Raw genomic sequence first — 17,661 nt, forward strand, 5'->3', positions numbered from 1 at the left:
AGCAAGGGCAATTTTGAAACTCCACCGTACAAGGCTCTAGAACTGTGCGACTCTTGACAAGCGCTGATGAACGCGTGGATTGATGCAGCAATTAGCCGCGTTAATTGCGACATATCCGGTGTTAATTTTGCTCAGAGTAGACGTTGTTGTGGTCAGTCTTTAAAGTTCCACTTATAAGTTGCTGTTCTCACGGAAACTCATTCCCCCCCCCCCCCGCCATAGCAACGACTATGTCATCAGATTTTCTGAGATGGTTAACAATTTTATATCTCCAACACGCGTTATCTGATGTTATTTACGAATGTCGCTTTGAATGGCCTCGTTGAGAGCGTATCTCCTTTCCCGATGCATCTTCTAATGTGTAAGTTAATCAATTTCTGCACGCCATAACAGGGTAGCTGTCCCATCTTCATTGATCATTGCTATTGTGTATTTATCAAAAGTCCTGCTTATTTTTTAAAAGACTGGGTGACTGCTTCAAATGTGGACTAATGAAACACATTCTTTCATTTTTATCATTATTATTCTACAAAAGCCAATCCATAATGGAACTTCCCATTCATTCGTCTTTGCTAGAATCTGATTGATCGTACATCTGTGGGCAACACCAGAAAACTCCCTTTTTTAATATAAATCCAGCTTGATCACGTGGCTGGCTGGCCTTTAAAATGTCCATTACTCTATTCCCTATGATCTCCGTGGATAATTCATATATGATGTGTGTGTATGATAAGCGGCGCTAATGGGTCTGTAACTCTTCAAATCAGTTGTATCTCCCTTTTTAAATAGAACGATTGATGGACTTATACCACAATTGAAGTGCTTAATTTATGCTTGTAAACAGCTCCTTTATTATTATTTGTATCCAACAGCTGGTCTCTAATCTCTCTGATAATATTCATTACGCTGTTACACCACCTGCTCTTAGCACGGGTTAGAAGTCGCATTAATCTGTCTGGGGGCCTAATCCACGACTGAACGTATGGAATACATTTGTGTTTTACCCCTGGTTGCTATACATGGCAATAAAAACAAGTATCTATATATATTATTAATGTAAGTAGGAGAGTAAAAAAAAAGTGTTCAATATTGTATTATGATCAAGTGTGCTGTTGCACTATTCCTGACAGACACGTGCACCTACACTCCTACGACTTACCGCTTATTCTTGGTTCTTTCGGTAAAGTCACGTAGAAGGAAAATAATAAAATAACGAAAAATAAAACAATAACATTCTCACGTTTCGATTGCAACACAAGCAATCATCATCAGGTGTGAAAAACCACAGCAAGAATATTTTATTATTATTTTATTATTATTTCCCTTCTACGTTATTTTACCGAAATAACCACTAATATGAATCCCTGCAGTCACGAAAGCTTTAAATCGAGACGTACTGCTTCTTTGTATGTTTTTTTTTGCGGTTGTGCTCTGTACCTCTCAGGTGAGTTTGCAGGTTGCACCGCGGCGCTGTTTGGCACGATGTCCGACGTTTCACTCCCAAAACGTTGGACGTCACGCCGAACAACATACGGCACAATCCAAATACACATCGGGGAATTATACAAAGCCCTACTATGATATGTCGGGTGCCAATGAAGATCTATTGGCCACGTCAACATTGTATCACCTTGACATTTCCTCCTCGTCTTCAGAAATGCTTTTCTTGCGATCCAATGTTATATTTATAGATAAATAAATAAAAAATAGCGGAAAGTACCCGGCGTTGCCCGGGGGAAAAAATATATTTATATACTTCTCAAAATTTTAAAACATAACATATACAAATGAAAGAAAACTTTTATCATTACCTCATTAATTTAAAATAAAACCCAACGCGCGGTGGGAAAAAAAAATTACGCTCGCGCGCCAAGATTCGATTCTTTAAATCGCGCAAAGGAATCGAAGGTTGTAGATTTCTTTAGAATCGGCCTATTCCCGTTTAATCGATACCACAAACGCTCTCCAGATATCGATTCTCGCCTGTCCTGGATGCGGGTTGACGCCACACACTTCATGGTCATCCCCCCCACCCCCCCCCCCCAAAATACAAAAAAATATATTTTTATACTTTTTGCATTGTGTACAGTCTGGAAACTACCCACATGCCAAATTTCAAGTTTGTTGCATGTCGGGAAGCATGCTAAACATTTCGAACAGACACACATTCACAAATTTCCCTTTAACATGCATAGATTACAATCGAGCGCTTTGAGTGTAAATTGAAGTGCTGGAGCTGTTGGTCGTGTCAGGAGTTGGCGAGCCCCTGGATTCGCAATGGTTAACGGTTAATTGCGCATTGGCCAAAGCATCGTTTATATTTTTTTTATCTCCGACACGTTCTGACATGCAATTCACGAGTTACTTGTGGCCCCCGTTCACTCGGAGATGCAGCTAGTAAATTGTCTGCTCTTGGAGCGTCTTGTACTCGTATGATGGGCAAAAAGCCACGAAAATAATCGCAATGGGACATTGCTGATTTTGTATTCAGCGCTATTCTAATTAGCACCATTCTTTTTACAAAATGTAAAATAAAAACTGCTCTTATATTTATAGGACGCCTGAAACAATTATTAAAAGCTGCTCCTTTGTTAACGGCAAAAGCGAGTTCAAATATATACCAAATTCTCCGGCGTGTTATCCGATGGAGGTATGCAATGTGCAAATGGTCCGGCATCAGTGCCAGACCATTTTACGATGGCTTTGCGTACACCATTGCACAGCAGTGTTGCGTTGTGCCGTGGAAATCTTTTGTCATGCGCGGAACCAAATCCTTACATTTACTCCACGAATTATTATTTTTTGTAGCTCGCATGCTCATTAGAGTGTACAGTTTTGAAAAAAGAGAAATGGTCCTCGTCTTAGTTGTCAACAGCTATCTGGCAGGAGCGCAAACCTTGGGCAAGTTTAAAGACAGTGGCTCGCGTTGAAAATTGTGTTCAACCTTTACGATGCGTTGCTCTGAGCGTTTAAAGCCATTCGTGATTGGTTTTGTAAATGCTGCATGCATGTGCACAACGCGTGGACAAGCAGGCCAAAATATACTGGATAACAGCCACGCAGAGCACCTTCCAGTGCAGGGGTCAGGGGTCGGCAACTTGCGGTTGCGTCTGGGGCGACTCTTTACGAACTGCTACGCGACGCTAATTACGAGGGACTCGTCATCTCGTACTCGCATCGCATTGCGGCTCTTGAAATATTGAGGGTTTTATTTTTTCCGTATGGTTTTTTTTTACCGAATTCTAAAAAAAAAAAAGCATCTCTGTTATTTTGGATGCCCACCCCTGTTCGAGTGGAACCAGAGACGGTGCTCTCTCGGAGTTTAGGGGTACGGAGGATCCTTCCGTCAGCACGCGAGCAGGAATTTTGCAAGGCTGCACCTGTACCATTTTACAAAACAATTCATGCAACAACAACAACAAAACCACACAGGTCTGAGAAGACAAACGCATTTCATATTTGCTGCTTTAATGAGTCGGAGTAATGCCAAGGACGCTCGTGCGCGAAAGTGGAAAAAAGGCAACGCTGCCAACACTCGCGTCAAAATCTACGGCGGCGTTTCTCTGCGAAAATCAAGGCCTGCTACAACTTCTTCATGTTCTTAAGGGCGACGCTCCACACGCTACAGAAAAAAATAGTGCCACATTTAGATCTTACCGAAAAATATAAGGATGACTGTTAAAACCGTTGCAGAACAGCCATCCCTTTGTTGGGTAAACAGCAGCTAAAAAGCGATAATCCGCAATGATTAAAAGTCCGTCACGTTACAGAGTGCGGCGTTGTACAAAATCGGAGAGGGCATCTCTTCGATGCGCGACGCCAGCGTCCGTTCAAGATAACGACACAAGCGATATGACGGAAATCGCACGGTAGCATTCCTACAAGGGCAACCCACAGGATTTTGTCCACGAAGCAAACGAGGCAGGGTTTTCATGAGCGTGCCCGACACGAGAAGGACTTCGAAAACGTGAACACTAATGCCGACGTATATATCGCAAGCATCGCTGATGTCAGCACGGAACGCCAACGAGACCCTTCACCCCTCTTCCTCCGGTGTCAGCGTTTAGGAGAAATCACCACCTGAGAAGAGAAGTGCAACATTTATTTTATTGAGCTAATGCTCAGCATGACAGTTTTTTTGTCCAATTAGAAATGAACGCTCGCTACATTTATTGCACTTGCAAGCGATTAGAAATGTATCGTGGAAAACCGAGTGCAATTGTGATGCACGTTATTCAGCCCGCTGAGTAACGTAATACAAAAATAGACTATTCCAGTGCATGCGATAGAAGCGTGTTAATGTCACTCCGATATTTAGAATCTTATAACCTATGAATGGCCTTAATAGCGCCGAATGAGAGTCATTAAATAGACGTGGATATTTTTCGAGGTGTCGACAGGCCATGTCCTCAATGATACAGATTATGGTAAACAATGCAGTGCGCATGCACTATTAACAGTAGGGGGTGACCCATTTATAGATACGCCACTACAATCATATGGTGAAATTCCAGGGAAAAAAACTATACAAATCCTCTACACGTCTCAAACCAATCTCAATAGACGTATGAAACATTTTAACACTCTCACCATGCACTTTTTTCCCAACAAAGCCGTTCTGATTGGCTTACCGAAATGAACAATGCGTTAGGCCAACCGTGCTAATCGCACCCCTGATTAGCATAGGTTGGTTACGTACGGTGCAAAAGAAGTAGAGACACACAAGCTGAGGTCACTGACGTTATATCTAAATAAGAGGGCCATTAGAAATCAGTGGGGTATCCTTACATCGATCGCTGCGTATAATTAGAAAGTCATCGTACGTAAACTAGAAGCGGGAGGACCAGGCCATAACCACAACAACCTTAACAATCCTTACCTGCTCATTGCAAGTACGATAAACTGCATACACCCAAACTCTTTGGTTCTTTCGGTAAAGTCACGTAGGTAGAAGTAAAATAACAGATGACGACGTTTCGATCGCAACGCAAGCGACCGTCATCATGCGGAAGAGCAGCCTGCATCAGCAGCTTCCCTCCTCTCCCGCCCGATGACGGTTGCCTGCGTTGCGATCGAAACGTCGTCATCTATTGTTTTACTTCTACCTCCGTGACTTTACCAAAAGAACCAAAGAGTATGGATTCCTGCCGTTCACGAAAGCTCCTAAATCAAGATCGCATGCAACCGCTCACTCTCCGCAGTCTCGCTTCCCCGTCTTGCCTCTCCCACATCCCCAGCTCCCCTGCTTCCGCGCCCCATCATCGAACACGTCCACCCCGCGGCTGACGCATTCCGACCCCCTGTGCAAGCGACGTGGCCCCGCGTCACCGTGGCGGCCGACGCTGGCCTCACCCTGGCAGCTGCTGCACTCGCAGCTGTGGATGACCGGCAGCACGACGGGCTCGCTCTCCCCGTTGGCGCACTCCAGGCGCAGGAACTGCACCGGCCGCTGGGGGTCGAGCCGGTAGCTGCAGCACTCGCACTCCGCCTCGATGTACGGCTCCTGCGTCGCGCAAAAGGGGTGCGCGGTCACGAGCGTTCGGGACGCGAGGTGTGGCGCGTCAACGTGGCGAGGAGATGTTAACTCCCTCGCCCGGTATGCAGGCGGTCGTGGGTTCGATCCCGAGCCTGACGCCTGCTGCTGCTGCTGTATATTTGGAGTTTGGATGTCTCTCCTCGTGGTCGCGTGGATTTATCTCCGGGTCCTCCGGTTTTTCACTCCACATTTAGAAACGTGCGTTTAGAGCATTTTCCACATGATTAGCCACTTGTCTATATTTATTTATGTAGTTTATTGTTAAAAATTCGGTCACAGTTCCTATGATCACTGTTGAATTGCATTTATGGCTTTATTTTGGTGATTTCTAAAAGTTTTTTTGGTTTGGCCATGTTTTTGTTTATTGTAGTACGGAGTTAGACTAATTGCCTTAATCTAAGTTTTCTTCTTGTTGTTTGACTTGCATTCCACTGGGATTTATGCACACAGCGTTGGTGTACGGTGCTATTTCAGGAATATTTTGATGTTTTTTCCTGGATTTTCTGTTTGCACATGCACAAAGTCACTTTAAGATGTTTTCTTGTTCATGTTTTTGTGTTTTTGTTTGTTGCGGTTGCACCCGATTCAAGAGCCGAATGGCTCACAGGGCTATACCAAATAAATGAAACTATCAACTTCATTGCGCTATCATTTACGGCGAGGTCGCTTCTAAAGAAGAGCTATATAGCTAAGTGGGACTTACCTGGTAACATACAAATAGTTTCGTTTTAATGAAATTTCACGTAGATTGCACTTCCTGGCAGAGTACAGCGACCAACGACAGAAGCAATTTATTCAGACTACAAGAGATTAAAAATCACAAAGCCAATACCAAACCTTTGGTTTTTCACCTTCGTCGTTTCTGAAGCAAAACAACAATAATTAAAGTGCATAATTCAAGTGGGGCCATTGATCATCTCTCTACCTCTGCAGACCTTGGAACCTGGTGCTCATTCCCCATTCCAAAGATTAGTGCAAGTCTATCCCGAGGACAATCATTGTCGACCTTTCACAAATTGGTACTTATTTTATACATGCTGTACTCTGCTTGTGTAGATGGATGCCTCTTGATATCTGTCTGAACAGCAAATAGGCTTATGTGCTGAATATCTAAATAATGTCATCCAAAATGGAGTTTTTTTTGGGTTAGATCAGGTAAATCTAATTAAGTCGTTAAGCCACCATCACCCTACACAGCCAATTAGTAAGGTTTGTCACGTGAACAGAACGTGCCAATTCGTTACTAGTACAGCACACCGGTGCGTTGGAGAGTAAAACAGAAAATAACATGTTATTTAAGTTTGGATATAGAGAACAGAATTCTGGTCGCATATACCTGTGGAACTCGACGCGTGGGCCAGGATTTCAAAGAGTGTCATGTAACAGTGACACCTGACTCAATTATTTCAAAACCTTTCATGTTCGTAACTTTTAAAAGGCGCTAGATTTGCATGTCTGCAAATGAAAACGTCAAAATAAACAACGCATCCATTCGGCACGAAGTGAGTCACGTCCTTGCCCAACCGTTTTGAGTGTAATATTTTTCATAACATTGGGTCAATGCGAGTCAGTACAAAGTCTCAGCAATTACACAAGTTTGGGGGGTGAGGATGGGAGGCCTGGGGCGCCGAGATGTTTACAACCTTTAACATCCTACTTTTATTTTAAAACCTGTGCAATGTCTCACAAGTTTTTCACGTGGGATGTTTCTGGACGATATATTTCGACACGGCGAATGGATATCCTTTGGTACAATTAGATTTTTTTGTGCGGTGTAGCCTAGGCGTACCTTGCAATAATTAAAATCAGAATCATAATAAAAATTGTACCGTTCAACTAGGGTGTCTTTGCAGGGCGATGAGCGGTGCTTGCACATGGAAAGCACTGGAATTGCGATGATTATGTGACCATCGATTGATGTTATTCCAGTACAGGTGCCCATCAGAGAAAGACAAGAGGTTGGCCAATATGTGAAATTGATCATTAAAAATGTATGCTTGCTGACAATTTCCACCCCTTGAATGTCCGGTGAGCTGTGTCTGGTTCCTTGCACAGTGTGCACAGTACACCGACGCATAGCGGGGAGCAATTTATTCAGACGACAAGGAATCCGAAATAACGAAGGCAACGCCAGACGTACCTTCGTTTTCTTTAAGGGTTATTAAACGCCAGCCAACGTAACCGGTAACCGTTTCTGAAATGTACTGTCGGTTCGGAAAGTCAAAACCGGCAATCGATTCCAGTGGAATGTTGAGTCTGTGTAGGTGGGCATACCCACACTTTGCCCCAAAGCCGCACGCGACCCGCCGGTCGATTAGACTGCAGGTGAACACGACGCGTCTGGCGGTCTTTAAAAAAAAAACATTCTACTTGCACCGTCGTATTCTTGGGTCTTTCGGTAAAGTCACGCAGGTAGGTTCAGAGACAATAACAAAAAAGAAAAAAAATACGACGTTTCGATCGCAACGCAAGCGGTCGTCTTCAGGAAAAGGGGGGTTAGCTTCCGAGGCAGGCTGTTTATAAGGGGTTTTAAATGGGCGTAGCCCAAATGTCAGCAGCCAATGATAATGTAAATGGTGGGCAGCCAACCCGACGGTGGTTAGTTTTCCACCAATCAAAGGGCTGCCAGGTGAAAATTAGCATGTTAATGAGAGATTAGCATGTTAATGGTAGGTAGGATGGGAACATCACTGCCAGTTATGACAAACTGTTTGATAACGTCCTTCCAACAATTGCTCAGTTTGTACCCATCTTCTTGGTTCAAATTGTGTCTGTGTCTATATATATGGATGGCTTCATGAACGAATCTTTGTTGATAGCCAGTGGGCTTGCAAAGTACCTTCGTCTTAGATAAATCAATTTCGTGTGAGCCCACCGCATTAAAACAATGATCAGCCATGGCCGAGGCATTGGTCCTACCGTGTTTCGTAGTTTTCGTCGTAGTCTTTTGTTATTTTATGTTATTTTCTTTAAACCTATCTACGTGACTTTACCGAAAGACCCAAGAATATGAATTCCTGCAGTCACGAAAGCTTCAAGTCAAGATTTGCACCGTTTTGATTTAAAGCTTTCGTGACTGCAGTAATTCATATTCTTAGTTTTTTCGGTAAAGTCACGTTGAAGAGAAACAACAAAATAATAATATATATAAAACAATAAAAAATTCTCACGACGTTTCGACCATAACGACGACCGTTTGAGTTATGGTCGAAACGTCGTGATAATTTTTTATTGTTTTATATATATTTTATTATTTTGTTGTTTCTCTTCAACGTGACTTTACCGAAAAAACTAAGAATATTTGCACCGTTGTTTCAAGTTCCGGGCAGGGGAGATGGAATGGAACCGGTGACCCTCTGCGGTTCAAGTCCGGCTCGCTGACAGTTACACAACTGTGGCAGCTGCAATCAGATCGCAGTTAAAAACAGGTGAAACCGAAATGCTTATTGCCAGCAATATGTTTCTATACTGTACTGTGTGTGCAGCAAACCGGTCATCAGTTTCTTTTACCAGCTATTTTCACGTGGTTACCGGTATGGAAAAGACGATTTAACGGCCTTAATTAGTTTTTTCTTGTTGTTGTTCCACGGAGTGGTGATGAATGAACAAGTAAATATATAAAACAAATTTGTGCAGTCCCATACTCAACATTGCATTAGGGTTGAATATTTCCCTGAGTATCCACAGTCTGGCCAGATGGAGAGATGGTTATAGAATGTCCAACTCACATTCATAAGGTCATTCGTACAATGTGTCATTCCCACCACCATTTCAGGACTCCGATTGGAGAAAGAGCCTCGCTTCCATTCTTGTTTGAGGATATACATGTTTATTCCGAGTTTTCACAGACCACCGTGAAGTGAGTTGCGCTCGCACGTTGTCGTTAGAGTTGGACACAGCAATAATTTAAAGGTATTATACCGATTGGTTTGTAGGGGGAGAGAAAGGCACACGGTGATTATCAGCCACGGGCTGCTAATCGATTGACACTGATGCATAATCGTCATGCAACACGCGCTGTAAGATTTGGAAGTGTGCGGTCAATTTCAATCACATCACCTTCTTCTCATGTGTAACAATGACAGCTGCCAGACACCTGAGTATTTAATACTAGGGGATGAGCTTTTTTATTCTGTCCAAGTTGGCACTGGCCGCAACCCCCTCCACCCGCACCACCTCCCTTCCCAACACACACTGCAATTCTCGCCATCCTAACTTCATGGAAGAAAAAAAACAAAGGTGGATCAGTCCGCAAATTAGCTGTCATGTACAGGCAGCCACTGATTTAATGAACATCACATTCACACCACCCCTTTTGTGAAGGAATCACTTCACAAGGCGCCTTACACGAGACATGAGAAGGATGTTGGAAGAGAAGCAGAGAAAGCAGAGAAAGGAAGGTTGGTGCTTAACAACTTGATGGAAAGGGGTGGTGGTGGGGGGGGGCGTTATGGAGACAGCTCAAGATCGGACAGGATGAAGGGAATTTGAGCCAAAGGCCTGGCAGTGAGCAGAGAACGGCGCATTAGTGGCAGCCGTCACCGCTCTGGTGCGCGGGGGTCTTGCTGATTCGCTTTCATCCTCCCGTGACGAGGCCGAGAGAGACAGCGCGCATGCGGCTTCCGTTCACCTGCGGTATGACGACGGTGCGCGACGGACACCTCCCCCGGCAGTAGCTCACTTCCACGCCCGCGATGTGGCACATGCCCTTGGTGATGTTACGCACTTCTGTGTAGCGCTGGCACACGTCCGCCTGCTCATCTGCGTGTGGTCGGGCGAGCCAAAGTGGGGTGCCAACCAGCATGTGAGCAACCCTGGCAGGCTGTCACACTGAAGCCACTGTTGCTGCTGCTGCTGCTGCAGATGCCAAACGAGTTAACTAATTACCTGAATAATGTAAAGGGGGTAATTGAATAGAAGTTCATTGTCCTACCCTGTAACCTTCAACTGCTGTGATGTGAAGTGCCTTCGGCAAGATCAGTATGGATGGATGTGTATATATTTATACGCACATACTGCTTGAGGAAGAGGATACATTGACATTTCGGTATTGTGAGACCGACAAAAGCTAAATATGTACGGCAAATACTACTGCTATTTTAATATGAAAATAATAATTAATAATTCAGTTAAATATTGAAATTTCAGCAAATGCGACAGAATAATGTTAGAGTGATGGATAAATCGTACGCGCTATTTACCCACACACATAAAGGTAAACTAAATAACAAACCATAAATTACTTAACTTTTTAAAGCCGTCTCAATTAACATAACAAACAGACCCGTGAAAATGAAGTTGCATTGCCACGACGGCTCGTCAGTTGTTGCACGAGTGCCTGGAGACGCTATGATTTTTCACAATATCTTTAATCTCACGTAGGCCTCGGCGGCATTAACCGCCGATGGAGTGAGGTGCCATCTGAGGCTCTATCCAGCCAACTACGAGTCGGGATGCAACAATCAAAGGCGACATTTACATGACATCAAAATTCGGTTTGCCAGCACTCGGAAATTGCCGCCCAACTAAATAATGTCAGGTGCACACATCTGTGCAGCGATCAAATAAGACGCGGAAAAAAATCGCTGCGTCAGTATTTTGCAACAAACAGCATCTACGGCTGCACATTCGCCCCCCCCACCCCCCCCCCCCCCCCCACCGGACCAGAAGCGATGTAAGCGAACATCACAATGAAATTGGCGATAGTTTTTCTGCGGCAGCCCCTAGATAAGGCGATGATGAGAAACAGAGGTGTGGAGGGTGTGCATCAGAACCTACCGATCACCTCCTTCCTGCACACAGGGCAGCAGCTACCCGGTTCCTCCACCTTCACCTCTCCCTAGGTAGGAGAGCACAACAGGCGTTATTTCTCCAACGTTTTTTTTGTATTTCTGTCAGTACCGCATCACGCTGATCAGCAGCATGGTAACATGAAAACAGTTTCTAACGCGAGCACGTCGTTTTTTTTTTTTGCGAATCGGATGCATTGTTCGATCGAGAACTCGGAGGTGTACAGCCAGAGCTGAAAGCTTCTCATATGCCGGCCTGGACAGGTGAGACCGCTGAACAGGTCAGAAACCCCTGATAGGTGAGAGGCCTGGACAGATGAGAGGCCTTGATGCTTCGTGTGTGCAGTGAGGAAGAGAGCCGTGGGTGGGAATCAAACCGATTTCACAGCGCGGTGCACAAACAACTACAGATACCCATCCCAGAGAGAGAGAGAGAGAAAAAAAGGATCACAAATTCTCAGAATATATTTCCTTGTGAAATATATTTTGATCCAGGCTACATTTAGATTGGCGACAGCTAAATATTCTCTGCAGCGGTGGTGTGCAGGTTTGTTCCATGTGCTGGGAGGTATTTCAAAGACAACTAAGAATCACGCCATAGCATATCAACCTACATTTGCTTTTCAATTACGTACTTGGTGCTGGCATATCAAGGCTGTCCTTCCGTGCAAAAAAATAATACGCGTGTTTACAAACTCGCAAGCAAAGTGCTGCTACGACAGACATCACAGCGATAAACTCCGCTGCTCCTGACGCGGTTAGCTGGCTAGACCACCTGAATGTGAAATTGTGGTTGTTGCTTTGCCATCAACATCAGCAGTGCGAAAGAAGAAGCTGCTACGACGACGTTTCCAAATAAAACCAAAATGCAGATGAGGCTTTGCGCTTTGCAGGCTCCGTGTGTGCATGTATGCCCGCCGAACTTCTTTCGCACCGTGACGTAGCCGCCCGTGCTACGTTTAGGCGAGCGACGGTGGTGCCGGTCGCGCGTGAGGAACGTCGTCGTCGTCGTTCCCGCGAGCGGGGTGTGAAATGTGCCGCGGCGAGCGAGGCGGTGAGTGATATCGGGGAGAAAGGGCTCAGACCTCCAGGCACTGCAGCTTGGGGCAGTCCGCCTTGCAGATCTTCATGCTGTTGATGCAGCGGCATTCGTGGCAGCCCTCCATCCAGCGCTGGCCAGACTAGCGCACGCACGACAACAACGGTGACCGACGACAGCAAATGCCCGCGTCGGTTGTTGCTGACATCAGCAGGATGGTTGGGAAAATAAAAAAAAGAGGTGAGATGAGGTACGTTGGCGAGGTGGGTGGGTGGAGTGGGGGGGGGAAGGGAAACGTTGCGAACGTTTCAGGTCGTGGTGTTCCCTGCCGAGCAGCAGCAGCAGCAGCAGCACCCCCGACGGGCGACGACTAATTTACACGTTTCTACATCGCTGCCGTCGCAAATTCTCATCCGTTGTGCGAATAATGAAAACAGAGCCCAAGAAAAAAAACGAACTAATGTAAAGATACACTTTCGTAGTGGGCCACATTTAAAATAAATAATCGAGGCCAGGTTAATGGGTTCGTAGATTTTTTTTTCTCGTGCGCACGGAAAAAAAACACATTTGCAATTTAATGTGTAGTACGAGGCAACCAACCCCCACCCCACCCCCACCCTTTCATCTATAAACGCACGGTTAATTCTGCATTGCAACGTAATGGCTTCGGGGAAACCTAGAGTGAGGGGTTAACGAGCGGAATCCCACAGCAGTTCATTCATGCGAAGCTGATTCCAGTAAACCCCACAGATTTACCGAGCGCGAAGAAACGGAGAAACACTGCAGCCGTTTCTGGCGAAGCAGCACTTATGGCCGGGTGCACGTTTTCCCCTTTAGATTATTTAATATCCCTGCAGATATTTTCTGCTGCTCACAAAATAATAAGAATACGAATAATTTGTATTCATTTGTCGATGCATTACCGGATGGCCGGACTTCCCACGCCTTCGCAGTTGACGGGGTCGTATGACCATACTTCACCACGCTGGTTGAGTGTGGGTTGAGGAAGCAGGCGCCCGGGACCTGTCGGTTATTGCTCGCCATTGATATTATCCGTGGCCGGGGATCAAACTCAGGTCGCCGGCTTCATCGCGCAGTGCGCGAACTACTGTTTCACGCCAAGAAGCAGTAGAACTACCGCTTTTCTCTTTAGAAGCAGTAGAACTACTGTTTCACGCCAAGAAGCAGTAGAACTACCGCTTTTCTCTTTAGAAGCAGTAGAACTACTGTTTCACGCCAAGAAGCAGTAGAACTACCGCTTTTCTCTTTAGAAGCAGTAGAACTACTGTTTCACGCCAAGAAGCAGTAGAACTACCGCTTTTCTCTTTAGAAGTAGTAGAACTACCGCTTTTCTCTTTAGAAGCAGCAGAACTACTGTTTCACGCCAAGAAGCAGTAGAACTACCGCTTTTCTCTTTAGAAGCAGTAGAACTACCGCTTTTCTCTTTAGAAGCAGTAGAACTACTGTTTCACGCCAAGAAGCAGTAGAACTACCGCTTTTCTCTTTAGAAGCAGTAGAACTACCGCTTTTCTCTTTAGAAGCAGCAGAACTACTGTTTCACGCCAAGAAGCAGTAGAACTACCGCTTTTCTCTTTAGAAGCAGCAGAACTACTGTTTCACGCCAAGAAGCAGTAGAACTACCGCTTTTCTCTTTAGAAGTAGTAGAACTACCGCTTTTCTCTTTAGAAGCAGCAGAACTACTGTTTCACGCCAAGAAGCAGTAGAACTACCGCTTTTCTCTTTAGAAGCAGTAGAACTACCGCTTTTCTCTTTAAAAGCAGTAGAACTACCGCTTTTCTCTTTAGAAGCAGCAGAACTACTGTTTCACGCCAAGAAGCAGTAGAACTACCGCTTTTCTCTTTAGAAGCAGTAGAACTACCGCTTTTCTCTTTAGAAGCAGTAGAACTACTGTTTCACGCCAAGAAGCAGTAGAACTACCGCTTTTCTCTTTAGAAGCAGTAGAACTACCGCTTTTCTCTTTAGAAGCAGCAGAACTACTGTTTCACGCCAAGAAGCAGTAGAACTACTGCTTTTCTACTCATTGGTTTTTTCGGTAAAGTCACGTATGTACAAATACAATAAAAATTATATTAAAGTGATTGATTTATTTTAATATAATTTTATTGTATTTCTACATACGTGACTTTGCCGAAAAAACCAATGGTAATGTTATGCAGTCACGAAAGCTTTAATTCTTTATTACCGCTTTTCTCTTCAGAAGCAGCAGAACTACCGCTTCACGTCCTCCTGGGCATTCATGAAAAAGAGCTCCGTTGCTCATCGGATTTCTCCTGGATAAATCAAGATTTCGATTGTGAAGATACAAAATTTTATAAACGTGCGTCTCAGCTCGTTGCAGTACTTCCACACGCACGCGGTAAAAGCATCCCCCCTTTTTTTCTCTGAGCCAGGACGCATTTGCTACAACGAGAGCCTCTGCAGCTGTGGTGAACAGATTCGCTCACTGCAGCGGAAGAATACAATGACACAGTACTGCTGTCTCTAAAAAAAGTGCTGCTAGCGAGCACCTATGAAGGCCGGCAAGGGACTCGAGGCGGTGGGTGGCCAACAGCACGCCCGGCCTCCTTTGTCTCCCTAGTTACGATGTTTTACACCGTACCAGGTACTCATTTGAGGCTGAGTCGACCTAGGGGAGGCCCAGGACCAGTTCAGATAATCGTCAGTGGTGTTGTCCATGAGTGGAAATCAAACTCGGGTCACCGGGTTCGTAGCGCAGCGCGCTATACGTTACACTATCGCTCCCCTTTCTCCGTGTATACACATCCATATGTCTTCTTTGGTTCTTTCGGTAAAGTCACGTAGAATGAGAATAAAATAATAAATTGATAAAATAAAATAACACAATAATATTCTCACGACGTTTCGGCCACAACACAAGCGGCCTTCATCAGGTGAAGGGAGCGAGACTGTCTGGTAGAACAGCGCTGGAGTGAGAGAGCCACGTTCAGATCACGGCTTTTAAGCTGTGTGAGAGGAACAAAGAGCCTTGACGAAGGAATTAGCATAAAATTTAGCATTGAAATGGCTGAATGATTAGCTTGTGACTGGTCACAGAAATAGCTATGTTAAAAGTTAAAGCATACACATCCGCAGAGGCACCCATTGTTAAAAGGAATTAGCATAGAATTTAGCATTGAAATAGCTAAATTAAGGCATACACATCCGCAGAGGCACCCCTTGATAATGGGATTAGCATAGAATTTAGCATTGAAATGGCTGAGTGATTCGCTTGTAACTGCTACAGAAATAGTTACGTTGAAGTCAGAGCATACACATTCACCGAGGCACTTAGTACAAATCAAAACAGGAGAATTTAGCATTGAAATAACTAGGCGAATTTAGCATTGAAATAACTGGGTGATTTGCTAGTGACTGGTCACAGAAATGACTACACATCTGAGCTATTCACAGTACTATATAGTGAACCAATAAAAACTAAAATATAAATTACCTTCATGTTATCAATAAACTCTATATTCTCCAATCAGCTAAGCTACCAACCATAAGTCGTTATATATCACAATGCTATATGGCGAAAAAATGGGTGGATTCTTACCCTCAAATTTCCGTACCACGGATAGCTACGGGCCCCGTTCAGACGGACGAGTTCGTCCATGGTCGGAACAGAGGAGGGGGAGAGAGACAGCTGCGAAGCCCTAGTATACTCCATGTTGTAAACCATACCATTAACCGTGGTGTGAGAGGTATTAAGAGGCAATGCTGGCGAAAGAGCTGCGGTCTGAAGGTCATCGTAAAATTACAATTAATTAAGAACAGAAATGATTTAACACATCTTTCCAGTGGTTACTAAGCCTGAATCCATCTTCTCGGTTGAAATTGTCTCTGTGCTTGTATATGTGAATGTATATGTGTATATCTTTGTTCCTCTCACACAGCTTAAAAGCCGTGATCTGAACGTGGCTCTCTCATTCCAGCGCTGTTCTACCAGACAGTCTCGCCCCCTTCACCTGATGAAGGCCGCTTGTGTTGTGGCCGAAACGTCGTGAGAATATTATTGTGTTATTTTATTTTATCAATTTATTATTTTATTCTCATTCTACGTGACTTTACCGAAAGAACCAAAGAAGATGAATCATTGCAGTCACGAAAGCTTTAAATCGACATCCATATGTGTTTCTACTATTTTGAAAAAAAAGAAAAATCAACGAGTTTATAAAAAACATAACAAATCTGGCTGCAGCCTGATGATTCCGGTTGTAATTACTGGCGAAACGTCGTACTCGGATTGTAAATGTTGTGGCTCTGCTCTCCAACACACTGGTGTGTGCTGTACTCGTAATGAATTGGCACGTTCTGAGATTTGATTCTTTACATCGGCGGTGACATCTGAACCGGTCCTGCGTCGCCCCCTTCACCAAACTGCCCTGACCAGCGTGAAGTTTGGTCAATCAACATTCACGACCTGGACAAGGGCGAAGACATCATCCAGCAAGTGGACTAACCAAGGGCTGTATTACATCATTATTAATAATATAATATTAAAAAATACATATGTTAAACGCAATATATATTAACATCGTGCTTAGTTGTATTACAATCTACTTCTGAACATTAAAAAAACGCACAGGGACATAGTACAATTACACGGCTATCTCAAAAGATGTTGTTCAGGCATTAGATACTGTAATTACCCATGGGACGCCATTCACCTGACACGGAAAATATGAAAATTATTTTAAAACTGAGAATATAAGTGAAAAAAACTGGCATCACGGCTTTGTTACCGCACCGTAACAGAGCAATTGTTTTCTTGGGTGTGCGGTCGTTTTTTCGGAGACTGATAACCCTTCCAATTTTGTGTTTTCACTACATATTATGTGGATATAATGGGGCTCTTTGTGTGGCTCCTAACAGACTGTGGTTGGTCCATAATTGATGGGATATGCTGGCCATGAACTTAGGATAACCCCCGGTCCCAAGTGCCAACCGATGATTAACACACACCGCGACAGCTTTACAGCTCATGAGCTGCACCATTGTAAGGCAATCAGAACATCTCAGCAAGGGGGGAAACGCCGGTTTGGGCTGGGGAGAGAGAGAGAGAAATGACAACGGAGACAACAGCAAACCCCTGCTGTACTTTGGCCGCTAAATATTGTGAATACCGATCCACAACTGACAAGGGACGGTTGGCCCCAAAAAAAAAAACAGCGTAATAATGTCATAATTATTTTAAACTTGTAATTTTTTTTTTTTAAAGTGATGATAACTCGGAGAAAATGCGGACGAGCGAGAAACGAAGCCGTCAGGCGGTA

The 17,661-nt window shown here is 44.4% G+C and overlaps 1 protein-coding gene across 3 annotated transcripts in view; it reads right to left on the bottom strand.

Annotated features, from left to right (window-relative positions):
• Positions 1–3,451: 3,451 nt before the first annotated feature.
• Positions 3,452–17,661, bottom strand: part of LOC116949424 (SCO-spondin-like) — a 182,127-nt gene continuing 167,917 nt past the window's right edge. For all 3 annotated transcript variants that reach the window (XM_076069198.1, XM_032966760.2, XM_076069199.1), the window contains 5 exons: positions 12,411–12,506; positions 11,315–11,375; positions 10,167–10,297; positions 5,353–5,503; positions 3,452–4,080 (listed from right to left, as the gene is read on the bottom strand). In XM_076069198.1, the coding sequence (XP_075925313.1) occupies positions 4,064–4,080; positions 5,353–5,503; positions 10,167–10,297; positions 11,315–11,375; positions 12,411–12,506 (456 nt within the window). In that variant the 3' untranslated portion in view covers positions 3,452–4,063. The remainder of the gene's footprint in view (positions 4,081–5,352; positions 5,504–10,166; positions 10,298–11,314; positions 11,376–12,410; positions 12,507–17,661) is intronic.

This window comes from Petromyzon marinus, chromosome 2 (genome assembly GCF_048934315.1).
Source record: "Petromyzon marinus isolate PM22_M1 ecotype Great Lakes invasive population chromosome 2, UKy_Petmar_22M1.pri1.0, whole genome shotgun sequence".
Taxonomy (NCBI): domain Eukaryota; kingdom Metazoa; phylum Chordata; class Hyperoartia; order Petromyzontiformes; family Petromyzontidae; genus Petromyzon; species Petromyzon marinus.